This window comes from Schistocerca americana, chromosome 3 (genome assembly GCF_021461395.2).
Source record: "Schistocerca americana isolate TAMUIC-IGC-003095 chromosome 3, iqSchAmer2.1, whole genome shotgun sequence".
Classification (NCBI taxonomy): domain Eukaryota; kingdom Metazoa; phylum Arthropoda; class Insecta; order Orthoptera; family Acrididae; genus Schistocerca; species Schistocerca americana.
In genome coordinates this window covers 292,673,997-292,691,977 of record NC_060121.1, presented here as the reverse complement: position 1 = coordinate 292,691,977, position 17,981 = coordinate 292,673,997, and the positions used below count along the sequence as shown (strand labels likewise).

Sequence of the window (17,981 nt, the reverse complement as noted above, 5' to 3'; positions counted from 1 at the left end):
AGCGTTCGATCGTCTCTAACGTTATTACAGCGTGTGTTAAGGAGGCAACACAAAAAGAACTGTTGGTTAACATTAACAGCCCCAATCAAAGGGCTGCAGTTTATGCAAACGTCAGCCTCGCCACTATAGGACGCATAAGGAAGGAACGTGAAAACAAGCCGCATGGTTTACTGGAATCGCCGCGAAGGAAAACTGATAATTTAGGGAGGAAACCCATCGTCATAGACAGTTTCACAAAATCAGTCATTCGACAAACGATGGAGGACTTTTACATAAACCAAAAAATAGTGCCGACATTACGGAAATTGCTTAATGCCGTGAAACAAAAAATACATTTTCCTTGGCAGAAAGATGTTTTACACAAGACATTGCGTGAAATGGGATTTACCTGGAAAAGATCTGTAAGTAAACGAAAGATTCTCGTAGAAAGAACGGATATAATTGACTGGCGATGTAAGTATCTGATCCAAGTGAGGAAATTAAGGGAGCTAGGCAGAAAATTCTTTTATATTGATGAAACTTGGGTGGACAATAACATTACTTACAGAAAATGTTGGCAGGGCCCTGGCGTTGAGGGTATTATGGACAATGTTAGCGGAAGCAATAGGATTATAGTGGTGAATATTGGATCAAAAGATGGGTTCTTACCCAACGCACAGTTGGTTTATAAAGCGGGTTGTGCAACAGGTGACTGCCATGGGCAAATGAACTACGAAAATTTTTCTAATTGGATATCGAATAAAGTGATTCCGAATCTGCCACCGAACTGTGTTATTGTTATGGACAACGCTTCATATCACAACAAGGAACACAACAAAGCTCCAACTAGGTCCTCGAATAAAAGCGAAATGATTGAATGGTTATTAAAAAATAAGGTGGAAGCTGAGTTGACAATGAGAAAAACAAAATTATTTGATTTAATTAAACAACATAAGCCGGAAGACAAAGTATTTGAAATTAATAAAATACTTGAAGCCCATGGACACACTGTGCTGCGACTTCCACCATACAACTGTGACTTAAATCCAATTGAAATGGCGTGGGCAAAGCTCAAGAATTTCGTCAGAGGAAGAAATATTCTTGGAGATATTTGCATGACGAAGTTGCTGCAGTTGGTGAAAGAAGGTATGTAGACATTTTCTGAGCTTCCATGTTTTATTCCGAACTAAATTTTGCCGTAACCGAAAGAGAGCATATACAAAAACTTGTCCCAATTGTTACAGGTTTTGAAACGATAAGTCAAGATGACTGGAGTGCATACTGCCTCCATGTGGAGAAACTTGAAAGAGAATATTGGGTTAAGGATGGGGTTATGGAAGACATAATAGACGCTATAGTTATTAATTTAGAAAGTGATGACGACGAGGACGACGACGACGACGACAGTAATGATAGTGACAATGTTGATGATGACCTCTAAAATACGATGTATGTAAACAGGCAATGAATATTTTTTTGAAAAATATGTTGTGTGTTCTTTCAAGCCTGACTCTGCTCATACACTATGAAATTTCTTTTGGTAGAAATGTAGTACATGGTAGTAAAAGATTTTCCAAGATAAATACAGTCAAATGTTGTCCAAAGCAATAAATACCATTATCACTTGTTGTACAAAACCAGGAATAACTTGAGAGCTTCATGGTAAAATCAATTAACGTTTCGCTAGCAGAACGTGATTCAATCACGTAATACATTTAATGCCTAGAGAACAGCAGCATTTGAATATACTCTGTCACTAAAACTCTATCTCGGTTACTATTCACATGATTCTAAGGAATATTGCTTAAAACATGTGTGCAATAGCTAATCTAAACACTACTGAAATTTCTTTCGAGACACGTGTACCGATTCTGGACTTCTATGTAAAAAGCTTGACATACAAGGTGCGTTCACATATTAATTTTTATTTTTTGGTAAGAACTTTACTTGTTAATCTACAACAATGTTATCCTATTCAAAATATTCCCCAGTACATGCTATACACTTATGCCAGTGCTTTTTCCAATTCCCAAAACACTTTAGGAATTATTTCCTCGGGATAGTTCATAGGCCTTTTGACTGCATTTTTAATCTCACCCATTCTTGTAAAACTGCTGTCCTTTAAGGCCTGCTTTGAAATGTTTATACCACTTGTGTGTTCTGGGTTTACTCATAAGAGACTCACCAAAAGCAATATTTAACATTCCTAAAAATTTGATACACTTTATTCCATTCTTATAACAAAATTTAGTACAGATTCTCTAATCTATTTTTATACAAAACAAATAATAGTTGATGCTACCAAAACACATATAACTTTTTTGACAACTGAGAGCCGGCCACGGTGGTCTAGCGGTTCTGGCGCTGCAGTTCGGAACCGCGGGACTGCTACGGTCGCAGGTTCGAATCCTGCCTCGGGCATGGGTGTGTGTGATGTCCTTAGGTTAGTTAGGTTTAAGTGGTTCTAAGTTCTAGGGGACTTATGACCTAAGATGTTGAGTCCCATAGTGCTCAGAGCCATTTGAACCATTTGACAACTGAGAACTGGGTAAATACCCAATATGCAAAACATTGCACAGATACTTTTCAGACATGTTTACGAAGAGAGTGGCAAAAAAAGCAGTGCAAACCGAACTAATACAAAACACGGAATTATAAATTTCTGCTTACTTTTTAAACACTCTTCGTGTTGCAAGAATTGTTAAGTTCCAATGCAGACCCTTTAAAGAAAACTTCTACATTTTAGTAAGAACAAGCCTTAAATTCTACAGGTTGATTGCACTATATCTGGTTCGTCTTACGAATAGAGGAACATACATTCACATGAAGAGGCATTCGGTTCTATGTTTGTAGTAGAATACTGACTTCCGTTCTTATGTTAATATTATTTACTCTATAATGTTTTGTTTCAAAGAAGCTATCGTCTTTTGTTTTCCTTATACTCTTAATGCATTTGTCTAAAAATAAACACAGCCGGGACGTATCTGTACGCGGCGTCGCCACAGATATGAAGCGCGCACCGCTGCAGGGCCGGTACTACGTTGTGAAACAGCCTGTAGAAGCGCCCTGTGACGTAGCAGGGTAGGCAGAGTGGGGACTCGCTTGCTCGCTCTTCAGTTTACAGACAGACTATACCAACCACGCTCGACCTAGAACCAATACCAAACTGTGCATTACTCAATATAGTCCTCCATCTAACCATGAACCACCACCAACCCCATTCCTCCTGAATCATCGCCTTAGGCCGCGTCCTATGTAAGTGACAGAAGCGACCGACAGTGCGCGACACCTTCAGGCAACAAAACACAACCGCAGGTATAGTTACGGAAGTGCCCTACATGAGCGACATCTGTGGCGCTACCTGTCTCCCGTTTCAACCGGCGGCGACGTTATGTGTTTGAATCTAGTCGCTACAGCACGTGTGACAGAGAGCGGCAGCCACGTGTCTTCTCGACAAAGCAGTGGAGTGGATGCGATGGCAGCTATGAAATACTTATCATCTGATTTTACGAAAACTAATCAGTGAAAAAATTTGATTCTTACACATCTTATAGCTTGATATCTTTGCTCGATAAAGGGCTGAATTTATTTTCGTTATTCATCATAGTTACCGTGCTGCACAAAATTGGGTACATGGCTGTGCAAAATTTTTAAGAATTTGCAGAGGTAAAATCACATTGCATAGACTTTCCGTATAGTTCATTTAAGGCCATACATTACTGCATGTGAAATGTAACCAATATACCTAAATTGTATTTAAAGTTGAGACCATAATGATACCTCTTTTAATTCTTGAGATATTGGTTGTTATATCCACAGATGGGTCGCTTGCGGTACGTCCGAATCTTTCCAGCGCTTCGGGAATCAAGTGGCCGTAAAAATCGTCATATCTCATAAACAGTTCAAGATATCGGAATGACGATTTTTGGAAATGACAGCATGAAGAAGGGACTATTTTATTGTATGATGAACAATCGACATGTTTTTGTAAATGCATGAGCAGAAGAAAACAAGACTCCCTATATATTGCACCATGAGGTTTCGTCCAAAATTTTTATAGCTGAACAAAGGGAGAGAACAGGTAAACGCGGTATCAAAGTGACCAGCATGAGGTCTAGTTTCCCATGAAAATATTTAACTGCTTGAAAGTAATCAGGATAATTAATGAAAACTTAATTAATGAGTTGAGGAAAAATTGAAATATTTCACAAAAAGCTGCTACCAAGCTACGTAAATGAAGTGCCAAAAATTTCATCTGTTCAAGGCCTAGCTATTTTACACATAAAAAAAGATACATGGTGAGGTATTTAAATGTCGAAAATGCTTCCTTCGAATCAAGTATGTTAGAAAGGCAAACGAGGAGTCAGTAAGATCATGCTTTCTGAATAAAGCTTGAAAATAAAATAAATGAAAGAAATCAGCAAAATATTTTATGAAATGATTTGGGTAAAAGAAATAAGTAGATCAGAGAAACATTCTACGTGCCTTTGAATGATCCTTGAAACCATGAACAGAAAATGAGGTGCACCAAACGTTTCCCTAATATTTTTTATTTCATGCGTTTAGACAAATCATCACAGAAAAGTTTGACTTCCTTTTCGAAAATTTTGTATGCTTTACTTTTACAGACTATTTAGATTAATTGAAACATTTGGCCTTAATATCAACTGCTAATGAATTACATTCGCAACATCAAATATCTGTAAAATTTCATGGTTCATTGTAATTTATTAGGAATTTAATGTGTGTGATAAACTGGGATAGGTGTGTATACACTTACAGATCAAGTTATTTGGAAAGGCCTTAAAAATGTACTTAGCGATGAAGTGTAAACAGTATACTTAAAAATTAGTATACATAATTGTAACTGAGTCAGTTAAAATTTAATGAGTGCCCAGAATCGAACCCAGGATCTTTCAGATACACGTAATCACAAACTATAATGCTACTGCTACACCATTTGAACTGGGTATCAATCTGTGTATTTATGAGTGTATTTAGGGTAGTTAGTCATGTAGTTAGTCATTCTTCCGCATTTATTGGCTGTTAAAAGTTCTTGATCATGTGAAAAGCATTCGTATTTAATTTATCGATGAGATAGTCGAATGCTCCTCTGCTCATTCAAGTGTATTCAAAGAATTTGTCTGGTGATCTTCGTAGTTCATATTTATGAAATTCTCCATGGAGATTCCTTCCTTTGTAAATTTCATGCACAGCATTCCTTTTCGCTTTATTTCTTAAGTAAACCTAATTTTGTAGTCTTACTCTCCAGCTAAAGTATTCTACAGTATAGGGGTGACAATTTATAGAAACAGCTGGTTGGCTCTAAGCAGCCATCTTGTAGTCCGACATGGTCGCTCGCATGCAGGACACCGAGCTTTTCACACGATGCTGCTGCTTGTTGCTCGAGTGTCACGTATCCAGAAGTTGCTCGCTGTCGGTCGCTTCTGTCACTCACATAGGACACGGCCTTATAATCTCTGAGAACTGACATCAAACACTGCTTCACTATCACTCCCAAAATCACTCAAAATGGAAAGTAAACTCACAACCACACAATGAACCTTATAATCCCTCCCTAGTGGTATGCAATATTCCTGTCCTTACTTATTCAACCCCTCATCCCAAGAGCCATATTCCATTAACAGATCTAGATCCAAGACCTGTCACATTACGAACTACTCCCACAATAGGCATCTACTACCTCCACCTACTATCCCACCAAAGGGAAAGCAGCCATGTGGTCTAACTGCCACCTGGATTTTTTCCACTACCACCACCTTTTCTGAAATGTGCAGAGCAGAACTCTCCTACAACATACCTTTGTTCCTGTAACCTCACTGCCTTCACTGGACCCCACCCCCACCTGCTTTTATCCCCTTCCCTGCTCCCATCCCAACCACAAACAATGTGCCTTCTATCCTTCCCCCCCCCCCTCCCCCTCCAGCATGCTTGTATAGTCCTTTCCCCTTCTCTGCTCCCCCCCCCCCCCCCCCCACAAAGCACAACATCCCCACACACTACACCTAAAAGCCCTCTATCCTGTCCCCACCACATCCCTGCACACTTTTAGCAGGGAGCAATATAGCATCTTTCCCCACCCCTACACTGTTGTCCCTCCACTTCCTCAGCCCTTGTCCTTTCTGTAACTCCATTAGCCACCCTGCCAAGGTCACGGCTTACTGTATTCAGGCCTTGGTGTCTGGAGACGGCAGAGGCCATGTGTGAAGACTGTGGACTGTGTGTGTGTGTGTGTGTGTGTGTGTGTGTGTGTGTGTGTGTGGAGGGGGAGGGGGGGGGGTGCATTGAGGAAGACTTTATCCAATCCAATAACTTATGGAGAGGTAACAATCTTTACTATTTAATATCATTATTCCATCCTGGATTTTCCATAGCCCTTTTTATATGTCCGCTGAGTCGCTCATCACTCTCCTCCCAAAGTATGTTGTCCTCCCTACCATCCAGGATACTGGACAAGCAGTACTTTTCGAACATTTTGATGATGGAATGTCACGATATTGTATGCCACGAAGAGAGACTCGACTCATACACAAGGCTGGCTGATGGCTTTTTAATCTTCCAAGATGTAGAGAGTGCATGATTGTCTTCTAAAAGCCAATATGAATAGCATTCACAGAGATGGTGTTCAAATGGCTTGTTGAAAATGACGTCAAGCACCAGCTGTTTTGGAGTCTCAATTCCATGTTTAACAACTAGATCTATGTTCAGTGAAGCGGCTTTATTCTTTATTTTCTGCCTTCAGCAGCAAATGCCAACATCAGAGTAATTATTTTTCATTTCCAGTTGTTTTTAATACGATACTGTTTGACTTTTATAGTCTATATCACATTGCTCATCATGCCCCAAAAGATGGGTGACTTGTCGACATTGTTGATGAGGATAAGATTGCCATTGCCACATTTGGTTTATGTGCTTTGGAAGCTGACAAGTTTCTCGGTAGTATCTTCTGGCAGTCTCTGTGCTAGTGAAGTATTTGCTTATTTATTTATTTATTAACTTGATATGATTAGGGCCATCACTCACTCTCTCACATCAGACCAAGGTTTCACACCTACAGTACTTTTTTACATTAGTTTCCTGAAAAAATAACAATCTTAATAGCAGTAGCAGCAGTAGTAACAATGACAATAATAACAATAATGATAGTGGCACATGTAAGAAGAATTTATAGGTGTACAAGATAGATGTTTTCTGATACAGTGATTTCTGGGGAAAAGAAATTTAAGGCGTCTGTATCAACTAAGAACACTGGGAAATCAAGATCATCATTTTGGAAAGAAGGCTGTACAAGGGTAATGGGTGTGTACAGGGACAATGGTAATCCTTACTGTTGATTTAGTAGATAAGTCATTAAATGTCTTCTGAAGCTGGAAATGTTATTCAGTTCAATAATTTAATGCAGGAGATTATTCACGAAAGCGGCTGAATGATGGAGTGAGAGAGAGAAAGGATTTTGTTATGATTGTGAAATATGATCGAAGAATCAAACATCATAGGTGTAATTAACACAGACATTCAAAACCGGTTTTAGGTGCTGTGAGCATCCTGAGAAAGGCTTTGCAAGATAACATAGCCATAATTGACAATTCGAAGCACACGTGTTTGTACAAGTTGCTGTGAGCATCCTGAGAAAGGCTTTGCAAGATAACATAGCCATAATTGACAATTCGAAGCACACGTGTTTGTACAAGTTGCTGTGAGCATCCTGAGAAAGGCTTTGCAAGATAACATAGCCATAATTGAAAATTCGAAGCACACATGTTTGTACAAGTTCCTTTTTAGATCACAAGGAAATAGCTTTTTATATTTTTGTAGGGCATGGGGAGATGCTGATGTATTCTTTCACATTGCTGTTAAGTGCTCAGTCTAATTTTTATATTTTCACCTATTATTGCTCCTAGACTCTTTGCTGAATAAGAAAACCTGATATTTGTCTTAAAGATCAAACAACGAAAAATGCAGCATGGAATGTAACAATACTATGAAAAGGATGGTTGCTACTCATCATACAGTGGAGACGCTGAGTCACAGATAGGCACAACAAAAAGACTCAGAATGTGAGCTTTTGGCCAACATGGCCTTTATTGAAAATGGACAAAACACACACACACACACACACACACACACACACACACACAGGTGTGTGTGCGTGTGCAAGTGCAACTCATACACACATGACCACAGTCTCTGGCAGTTGGAGCTAGAGACTACAGTCACCAGTCACATGTGTGAGAGTTGCATTTGTGTGTGTGTGTGTGTGTGTGTGTGTGTGTGTGTGTGTGTGGTAGGAATTCCCAATATTTCAAGCTACCAAGCCTAGAATGATCAACCAGTACCGCTTTGGGTTTGGATGAGCTGAACTTTAAACCCTCCTGTGCTCATTTTGCTAGTGTACAGAGGTCACTTCTGAGATTCTCAATAGCTGTCTTCAGGTTTATTGGTTTTGCACTGGGATACACCTGGAGGTCATCAGATAACATGTGGTATTTGCAGTAGGACAAAACTGTTGACATAAGATTTACATACAATGAAAAGAGTATAGGACCAAATACCCTGGGGGATGCCCTGATACTACCTGCCCCCTCTGTGCCTTTACTGTGCCAGAGATGATGCACTGCCGGTGAGATGTCAGGTATGAGCAAAACCAGTGCGCTGCACTTGGCGAGAAATTTGGTCTGCTAAGCTTGGCAAGTAAAACGCCAAAGTTGACAGATCAAAGACTTTGCTGAAGTCTAAAGAGCACACGATAGTTGCCTCCTGTGCATCTATGGTAAGCTTCATCTGTTACCTTTATTAAGGCAAATGTTATGCTGTAATGTTTATGGAAACCTGACTGGTATTCATCTAGTAGGTCATTTGTAGTTAGGTAGTTTGTTACTTGGTCGTGGACTATATATTCTAAGATGTTGGACAGTGCAGGAAGAATGCGAATAAATCAATAATCACAGGGTGCTGTGGCAATGTCCTTTTCAGGTAGTGACTTAATTAATCCCTCTTTGCACAACTCAGGGAAAACACTTGTGGTCAAGGAGTGGTAGAAGGAGTGGTAGAAGACATCTATTGGACTGTGATGCCACCATGTCCAGCAGGTATTGAACGAATACGCATGATAACTTTTTTAACAGTATTGCAAGTAACGTGCTTTAAATAGAATTTTTTGTGGCTACAGTCATTTACCCCCTTGAAGTGCTTCATTGGATACAGAGACCACTTCTATGTATAAACCTGTGGCACCAACTGATACTTCAGGGAATTCTTTCCGTTGTACGTTTAAGGTCTTCACTATTTCCAGTGCCTTTAACAGGATTATTTGTTACGAGATATGTATCATGTGCCCCTTTAACTTGAACAAAGGAAATAATCCTAGCTTCAAGTTCATCGTATTTCCCAGCTTTTGGCTCTCTGTAGTATTTCCTCAATGGAATGGCAGTTTGCCATTTATTCTCAAATGTGATGCAACACTGCACATTAGATTCATGCAAACCATACTTTTTGCCAGATTTTCTGCTGTGCTCTTTACACAAGAAATAACTGTACCAAATTCCTAAATCTGTTTCTGGTTTCCATTCAATATTACCACTCAATGGTGATGACTAAATTTTTCTCTTTAATCAGAGAAAAACTGAGCCTTTTCTGTCATGTAAAACAGTAGAATTGTGAGCACAATATCAATAACTCCCAAAGAGACATGTAAACAGTCGAAGAAAGTTAAAACTGTTACCTCACATACAAAGATTAATTTCTAGATACTAGCAAACTTGGTGCTCTGTTTCTAACTAAAGAATGACCATCAGCAAATTAAGGGGATGAGACCTGGATAAGTTGAAAGAAGTAGAGAATCTTGAGAATTCCGAAGGGAGTAATAGGAAACAACTGACTGAAGTAGGTAAAAAGATAAACCAGAAGAGAAAAGGGTAGTTTTGAGAGGTGAAACAGTAAAAGCAGCGAACAAACAATTAGGTAAAAAAGATTGTAACAGAATACTTTGGCAACACACAAGATGTTGAATTTGTTTGACAAGAGGAGAAGATATAGAAATGTAAAACACAAAGCAACGAAATATAATACAGATGATCACAAATGAGACTGACAAAGTACAGAATGGTAATGTTGTGACGTAACAAGACTGTTACGCCACACTGAAGTAGCCGAAAGAAAGGCACGTGTACACACACGCCGACTGGCGTCAAGTCTGGAACAAGATACGTTATGACTGCTATCAAGAAAATACGTAGCTTTGGAATATACTTAACTTTATTTATTCCTTGTGATACATCTCTCTTGGCTATACAAATGAGACTCGTAAGATACATGCACTGTTACAATTGGCGCCTTGCTAGGTCGTAGCCATGGACTTAGCAGAAGGCTATTCTAACTGACTCTCGGCAAATGAGAGGAAGGCTTTGTCCGTATTGTCGCTAGCAATGTCGTCCGTACAACTGGGGCGAGTGCTCTATCGTATCTCGAGACCTGCCTTGTGGTCTGCGATCACACAGTGGCGACACGCGGGTCCTACATGTACTAAATGGACCGCGGCCGATTTAAGCTACCACCTAGCAAGTGTGGTGTCTGGCGGTGACACCACAGGTAAAGCAGGAATGGCTAGAGGAGAGATAGAAAACTACAGAAACTTAGAGGACTACAAGAAATAAAGATGCCATGTAAAGGAAAACTAAAAGAGCTGTTAATGAAAAAAGAAGCAGGTTGCCAGCATCAAGAGCCCAGATGGCTAATCAGTAATAAGTAAGGAAGAAGCTGGAAGGTGGGTGGAATATATCAACGGGCTACATAAAGAAAACAAACTTGAAGATCATCTTATAGAAAGTAAAGAAGTGCAGATAAGATGGGAGGGGGAGGGGAAGGGGCGATGTAACAACACTGCCATATGAATTTGACAGATCATTGGAAGACCTAAGTAAAAAAAAAAAGACATCTCTCCTCAGAATTATTAAAATCCTTGGGAGAAACAACCACAACAAAACTGTTCAGTCTGGTATGTTGGGTATTTGAGAGAGGTAAAATATTCGTAGACTTTAAGAAGGAAGTAATTGCCTCATCAGCACAGAAGGCAAGTGCTGACAGCCAAATTGTTACAAACCATCAGCTAAATGAGCCATGGTTGAGAAATGCTTATTTGAATTATCTACAGAAGTTTGGAACAACTGGAAGTAGTCGATCTAGAGGAAGATCAAGTTGGATACTGCAGAAATGTTTGCAGGTATATGACAGCAGTCCTGGCATGCAATGAAATGCCTACCCCACAATACTGAAGCACACTGCTAGAGGAGCCAAAACAAAATGGCCAACCCATTACTACAGTGGAGTAGTACATTTCCTTCTGAGAACCTATAAAACATTTCAGACATTACGGAAAACGTTTAAACTCTGTGGAGAATTATTTGAACACATGAAACATAAATTGCCCAAAAATATATAGTGGTTCAATTTTTACTTTCCAAACATAAAATCACCCTTTGTACAACACAGAGTGTTAATATGTAAATTAGGCCACTTTTTATGTGAACTTTGGAGTCTACAAACCTTTATGAAAATTCCAAGTACTGCTGGTGGTAGTAAAAAATCCACTGCTTGCATTTTGATAACAATTTCTGAAATAGATTTATTTGCCTGCAATGGGAGAACTGTGCGTGTTATTGCTGGTGGCAAATGATTCGTTCCCCACTGTGTATGCACATGTGTGCACTGTGCTCGAGTGAACGTCATACTGAGGAAACCACCACCACCTTCATCAGCTGTGCCCTGATGTGACATGGGTGATGGTGGTGTGCTGATGTCATCCTGACCTCGCATCACTAATCCTAAAAATATACCCGGTTTCCACTGCTCAGATGCAGATGACCTATCAAAACAAGAATATCATAAGACATTAATGGTAACGGTGGCTTATTCAAGACGGCAAAAGAAAGAACTAAAAACTACAAGTATTTACATTTTTCAATATCCTCTTTCCTCAGCAAACAAGATAAATTAAAAGGAAAAGATATATGCAGGTCTTTTTTTATTTATTGATAAATTAAAAGGAAAAGAGATGTGAGGTCTTTTTCTTACTTATTATGTATAAACATAAATTTATGTAGATACCTCTTGAAATGCAGAACATTGGCAGAAGCCACTTTACATTTCAGTTTTGAGTATATGTGCTGTAAGTCGAGTGATGTCATAATATCTTCCAGATCAATACTAAGTTTGTATTCATTTCCTTCATTTGAATCAGTTTTATCATCAACATATAATGACAAAACTAATTTAGCAAGTGTTGACTGAATCCATGCTGTCATTTTAACACCACCTGGAATAATGTGTGTATATTATTATGTTACACACAAAGATAATACAGAGTAACATAATACTTTTCTTTTCTAGTTATGTAACAGAATCTTGATAAAATACATACATGGTGACTCTAAAATAACACACTGGATACAGGGTATAGATATTAGAAGTATGGAATGGCTGATTGGATGGTTGGCTGGTAGATCTGGAGGAAGGGACCAAACAGCAAGGTCATTGGTCCCATCAGATTATGGAAGGATGGGGAAAGAAGTTGGCCATGCCCTTTAAAAGGAACCATCCCAGCATTTGCCTGAAGTGATTTAGGTAAATCACGGAAAACCTAAATCAGGATGGCCGGATGCGGGATTGAACCGTCGTCCTCCCGAATGTGAGTCCAGTCTGCTAACCACTGGGCCATCTCGCTCAGTAACGGCTCAAATTTAGGTGTGGTGGAGATCAGACAGACTAATAATTGCTGAAATATTAGCATCAACTCCTTATTTCCTCCCCTTCAGTCATATATTAGCTATTATTACAAAATTTTGATGGTGTTTCAATATTACTGACAATAAATCACATTGTAATAATTGGATTATCTTACGAATAGTTAAGTCAACTGGTAACATGAGTAACGCAGTACTGACGCACACATTAGAACTACTCATAGCTATGAGCCACTTCTGTTGTGCAGTACATGTATGTTGGGACATAATTTGCAATTGCCACACATAGAAAACACTGGCCTGCTCACGAAATGTGACCACAGTACAGGATTACTATTAGTTCATTTGCATGACTGTAGAAGACTTTAAAGTTAAATCTGGAGAGCAGCTACACTTGCACATTGTCGGCCACTACAGTTTGCTGAAGTCTGTTGCACTGTGGACTGTGTGCACATGACAAAAAACCACAGATGTCTCCAGCAACACTCAGCATATCATCACATACTGTGGGGAATGGATTAGCCACAAATTACCTCTTTCAGTGCATCTCATGTCAGTCTTCATTACAATAAGCAGCAATGCAGTACTACTATTGCACACTGTATACTGCCTGCCACAGTATACTATCCTGCTGCATATGGAGCAAATGGTGATATAGTCTTTGATACTATATAATACTATGAGCTGGAGGTGGATTATACGTGCTAAATTCCAAAAATTATATATATTTCACTTGGTGCTCTATTCTCTGAGAAGAATGATAACACACTTGTTACATGATGTTCAGAACAGCTTCAGTGTGCAAAAGATGACACTTCTTTCCTAATCCATCACCCAATATTTCAACTGTTGAACATTTCATCAGCTGGATATTCACTCAGCTGAACTTTCGACTCTAATAATGCTATGTGGATGCTCCCTCTCTCAAGCCCACATTCAATGTGCATGTGGTGACCTCAGCAAACAATGAATCTGGCCATGGTAAATTCTTCTACCAAAGAGACAATTAGTATAACTAAATGTACCTCATTGTAACCCTCCTCCTGTCGTCCCCCCCCCCCCCCCCCTCTCCAACAGTATGTTAATGTGGTGATACATATGGTTGGTTTAACTTCCTGTTGTCCCTTTACTCCCTTTTAATCATATTGAGGCTGAATCACTACTACATTAAATTGCTCCAGCTTTCTACACTGAAGTTGGTTTATACTCGAGTGCTCTCCTACCTGCTCTCATTCTGACTGTTTCACAAACTGCCTCATTTTGATGCCTCCACCCCCACAAAATCAGTTCAGCCCCAAAAAAGCTGATCTTGCTGCTATGAGTAACAGATGATGCACCAACTATTTTACATAATTTAAGCATTTCTCACTGAAACAAATAGGGAGGAAAAACAAAGGAAGAGGACTCCAGAGTTGCAGGTGAGGGCGAGGAGCAGATAAGCCATGAAATTATCGAGTGAAGAATATCAATGAGAATAAGATGATGTAAATACAATTGTGAAAATAAGAAAAACCCATAATATGAATGCTGAATGTTGCTCAAAAGAATTAACAGGTATTAAAATTAGAAGAAGTTAAGTGAAAAATAAGTTCAGATCAAACCTGAAAGAGAGATAGCAGGAAAATAAATGTTAATGGGGACATACACTGCATTAGGCCACAGCGAAGGGTGTAGTTAAGTGGCTCATGTGACTGGGATGTCGTTAGACGTTGATACGGCCATAGGTGTAACAGCAGATTACAGTATGATGAAGACACACAATATTAATGCATTAGATTGTGGCCAGATTATGTGAGCTTAATGCATAAGATAGTCTATCCACCGGGTCTTGCAGCTATTGAGTTTTTTACATTTGACCGTTTCAAGAATACATTGCAAGTACCTCAAGATGGGACCCACCACTATCGCCAGAATCAACTGCTGTAGGTAAACGAGCTCTGATCACTATCACTGACTACATAAGGACAGGATGCAGTGCAACGAAATGCTTGCCAATTCAATGGTGGACAACAACTCCTGAACAGCCACACCATTCATGACTGCCTCCTTGCCATTAGATGGTCAAGGCATGGGTAAAAAAGTCATCTGGACTGACGTGTCATGGCAAAGATTGGCACATACTGATTCAGTTATGTGAGTGTGGGTGATAACCACATGAGGCACTGTAATACACTTGCCAACAGAACATAGCTCAGGCAGGAATCACAGATATTTATATATGGTATGAAATAGCTCCGCTGAGGGGCCTATCATTGCCTACCACCTGCCAACAACACAGGACCCACCTACCGTCAGATCATGCACATCCTCTTCTTCACCTACAGTGTCCCAATTTAACCGTACATTCAGCACGTGAATGCACCAGCCCACTATTCCCAAATTATGTAAGATTTATTTGTGAGACCCTTCATGGATATGCGAGTGCTCGCGCAGTTCCTAATGTTCCTACAGTTGTAAAAATTATTTATTAAAGGATGCTTAACTAAGGTTAAAATACATTACAACAGTGCATATTTTAATCTTTGTAATGTTTGTTATGGACTGTGGGCTCATATTTTAATATGCACCTGAAAATGGACATACATTCAGTAACTGGGCAGTGCTTTCACTTTTAGCAACAAATAATTTTTACAACTGTAACGATTTTATCACTGCTACTGAATAACTGTTGTGGATGCCCCATCAAGAGAAATGTGTGTCAATCTCCATAAACTGTGATGGTACATGAGATGTCATGGCTGAACATCCTTCTGGTGCCTCTCAGGCTCCATGCCATGACAGGTGAGCACAATCACCAAAGCTATCAAAGTGAAAAAGAGATGCTACAAATTACAGTATATGGGTCTCTAATTCAATTATTCACAAGCTTTTTTTTTATTTGAAACAGATTTGGAAATGTTCCAAAAATCATCTAAAATGATCAGGGCCTTTTTAAACAAACACAAACACACACACACACACACACACACACACACACGGGGAGAGAGAGAGAGAGAGAGAGAGAGAGAGAGAGAGCACACCTGAGCACACTCATCTCCACCTACAACTAGACAAAGACTCCATGACAACAGAGGAACAATTTAAAATGAAAGAAATTAATTTAATTCACATGTTAGATGCACATAACTATAATTAAATAACCTGGGTCAGGGGATGTGCCACCGTCTGCATCTGCATGGAGTGATTCATGACTTCCACTGCTTTCACGGAACACAGTGGGGCTAGTAAGACTTTGAGCAGGTACTTCTGGAATTGTTTCAGGTACATGCAGTTGTTGTTGCTGCTGTTTAATACTGCCAAAACTAAAGGCAGATACTACATCCAAGACATCAAAAATTACTCTTGCCATCAGACTCATCTGTAGAAACGAGATAAAAATCAAAACTATATAAGAAAGCAATTATCGGTAAAACTATGTAAGAATCAGTTATCCAGCTTAAATATTTATCATGACTGAAAAAAGTGGGTGAAAATTTCTGTTTCAATCACTATTTTAAAGATATGAAATTACAAATCATAAAAAATGAATGAACTGACAAAATGGAACAATAAACGATTCTGTATGTTCTGGTTTATTCTCAACAGTTTATTACATTTCTAAAAATTATTCTCACCTGAATCTGTGATACTGCTAACTTCACTGGTGTAGTATCAATGTGAACACAGAAATACAATGAAGATAAAGAGGTCTCATCTGGTTTATATTTTGTAGTTATGGCAACAGTTGCTGTAGCAGAAACAGGCTTGAGAAAATGCAACTGTCTTGATTTCTGAAATGTGCAGATACTAAGATCTGACATTGAAATACTCCATGGGAAAGTCATTTTCTCTGGAACAGCAGAACATTTTTCTTTTTCTAATATTTTTTTCTCAAATAGCAATTTAACTTACTTATCTTTAAAAATGTCTTAATCCTGTAATAACATAATTAACATGGTAGAAAGAATGAGCCATAAATATTATTCACTGCACCAAATTACAGTTTTTTTATTCAAAGTGAATTATTGCACGAACTTAAAAAATTAAATCAGTCTGTTATTTATTTATTAATATTATTCTTGTGTCAAAAACACATGCATTTACATTACGTTACATAAAATTTGACCATAACTTGGTCACTTCTAGTGCATTTCCGAGGCCTGATGCAAACCATCTTCCACGCAGGAATTGGACACAGTCACACTTGATAATGTTTTCTTCCTCATAGTGTCACCTTGCCATATGAACCCCGGATCTGCCCATTCCTCATCTCAACCTATTCCAGGGCTTCAATGTCAGCCATCCCTTGTCATAACCATGTGGTAGGGTTTCAGGTACTGTTTTTCACTCAGGGGGAAAAGGGTCCTTTGCTTCCCACTATTGTAACCTGGCTATTTCATCTGTGGTTGTAAGTATGTCCGATGTTCTCAGAAAACTCTTCCTGGATTTGTACATACATTTCAAGTCCATGTAATAGATGAGTTACTGCCTACACTATTTTCTTACCTTCCTAGTTCACAACTATTTCTCTTTGAACATGGTGGTGCTACTCCTCTCAGGTGGTAAGGCCACACAGTTGGAGTAGATTTTAAACAGCCTGTTGTAAGTCTGCATGTGTCATCAAGGGTTGTACACCACCTGTTTGGTGTGGCTTGAGTTATCCCAAACAGGACATGTAATGTGCAGTGGAATAATACAATGCAACTGCAGAGGCTCTAACTGTTTTGCCTTCACTAACCCACTGTGCACCAGCCAGTTTTTGAGTTTTCCATTGAATCAAAGTGTTTGTTCTGTGAGGCAAGGTCGAGATCATCAGCATACAAGAAACTCCTGGAACTGGGGGTCATAGGTTGGTCGTTTAGAGTAAACAGGACTGGAGTCAGTAAACTTCCTTGAGGGAGACTGTATCTCTGTAACCTCCATCAGCTGTTCTGAAAGTCAATGTAAAACCAATGATTCTGCAGAAGAATAGTGATGAACCTGGTTAGGTTTAAGTCCTTGGTCAGGATGTGGAACTTAACTGACAGTAGCTGATGGTTAATGGTCTTGTATGCTGTTAACAAATCGAGAAATAATCCAGAAACTGTCCTTTAAGCACAATGAAATTTGCCCAATAATCAAGAAACTTTTTTAAGCCTTTGAACTATGTTAGCTCATCAGTTCTACAAAATAAGAGTTGATTTTGGTCATTACCCCCCCCCCCCCCCTCTCTTGCCCCACACCCAGTTACTGAGTGGGGTTGGAGCCTCACATTCAGCTAGTACA

The 17,981-nt window shown here is 39.2% G+C and overlaps 2 protein-coding genes across 2 annotated transcripts in view; one reads left to right on the top strand and one right to left on the bottom strand.

The window, feature by feature from the left end:
- LOC124606029 (vacuolar protein sorting-associated protein 13B) overlaps positions 1-17,981 on the bottom strand; it is a 219,251-nt gene that overhangs the window by 25,587 nt on the left and 175,683 nt on the right. The window contains exons 20-23 of the mRNA XM_047137992.1: positions 16,352-16,566; positions 15,879-16,095; positions 12,103-12,310; positions 11,542-11,860 (exon numbers count right to left, since the gene is read on the bottom strand). Of these exons, the coding sequence (XP_046993948.1) occupies positions 11,542-11,860; positions 12,103-12,310; positions 15,879-16,095; positions 16,352-16,566 (959 nt within the window). The remainder of the gene's footprint in view (positions 1-11,541; positions 11,861-12,102; positions 12,311-15,878; positions 16,096-16,351; positions 16,567-17,981) is intronic.
- LOC124605233 (calsequestrin-2-like) lies at positions 1,087-1,746 on the top strand. Its single transcript, XM_047136784.1, has 2 exons — positions 1,087-1,125; positions 1,224-1,746. The coding sequence occupies exons 1-2, from the start codon at positions 1,095-1,097 to the stop codon at positions 1,418-1,420; spliced, it is 228 nt and encodes a 75-aa protein (XP_046992740.1). The 5' UTR covers positions 1,087-1,094; the 3' UTR covers positions 1,421-1,746.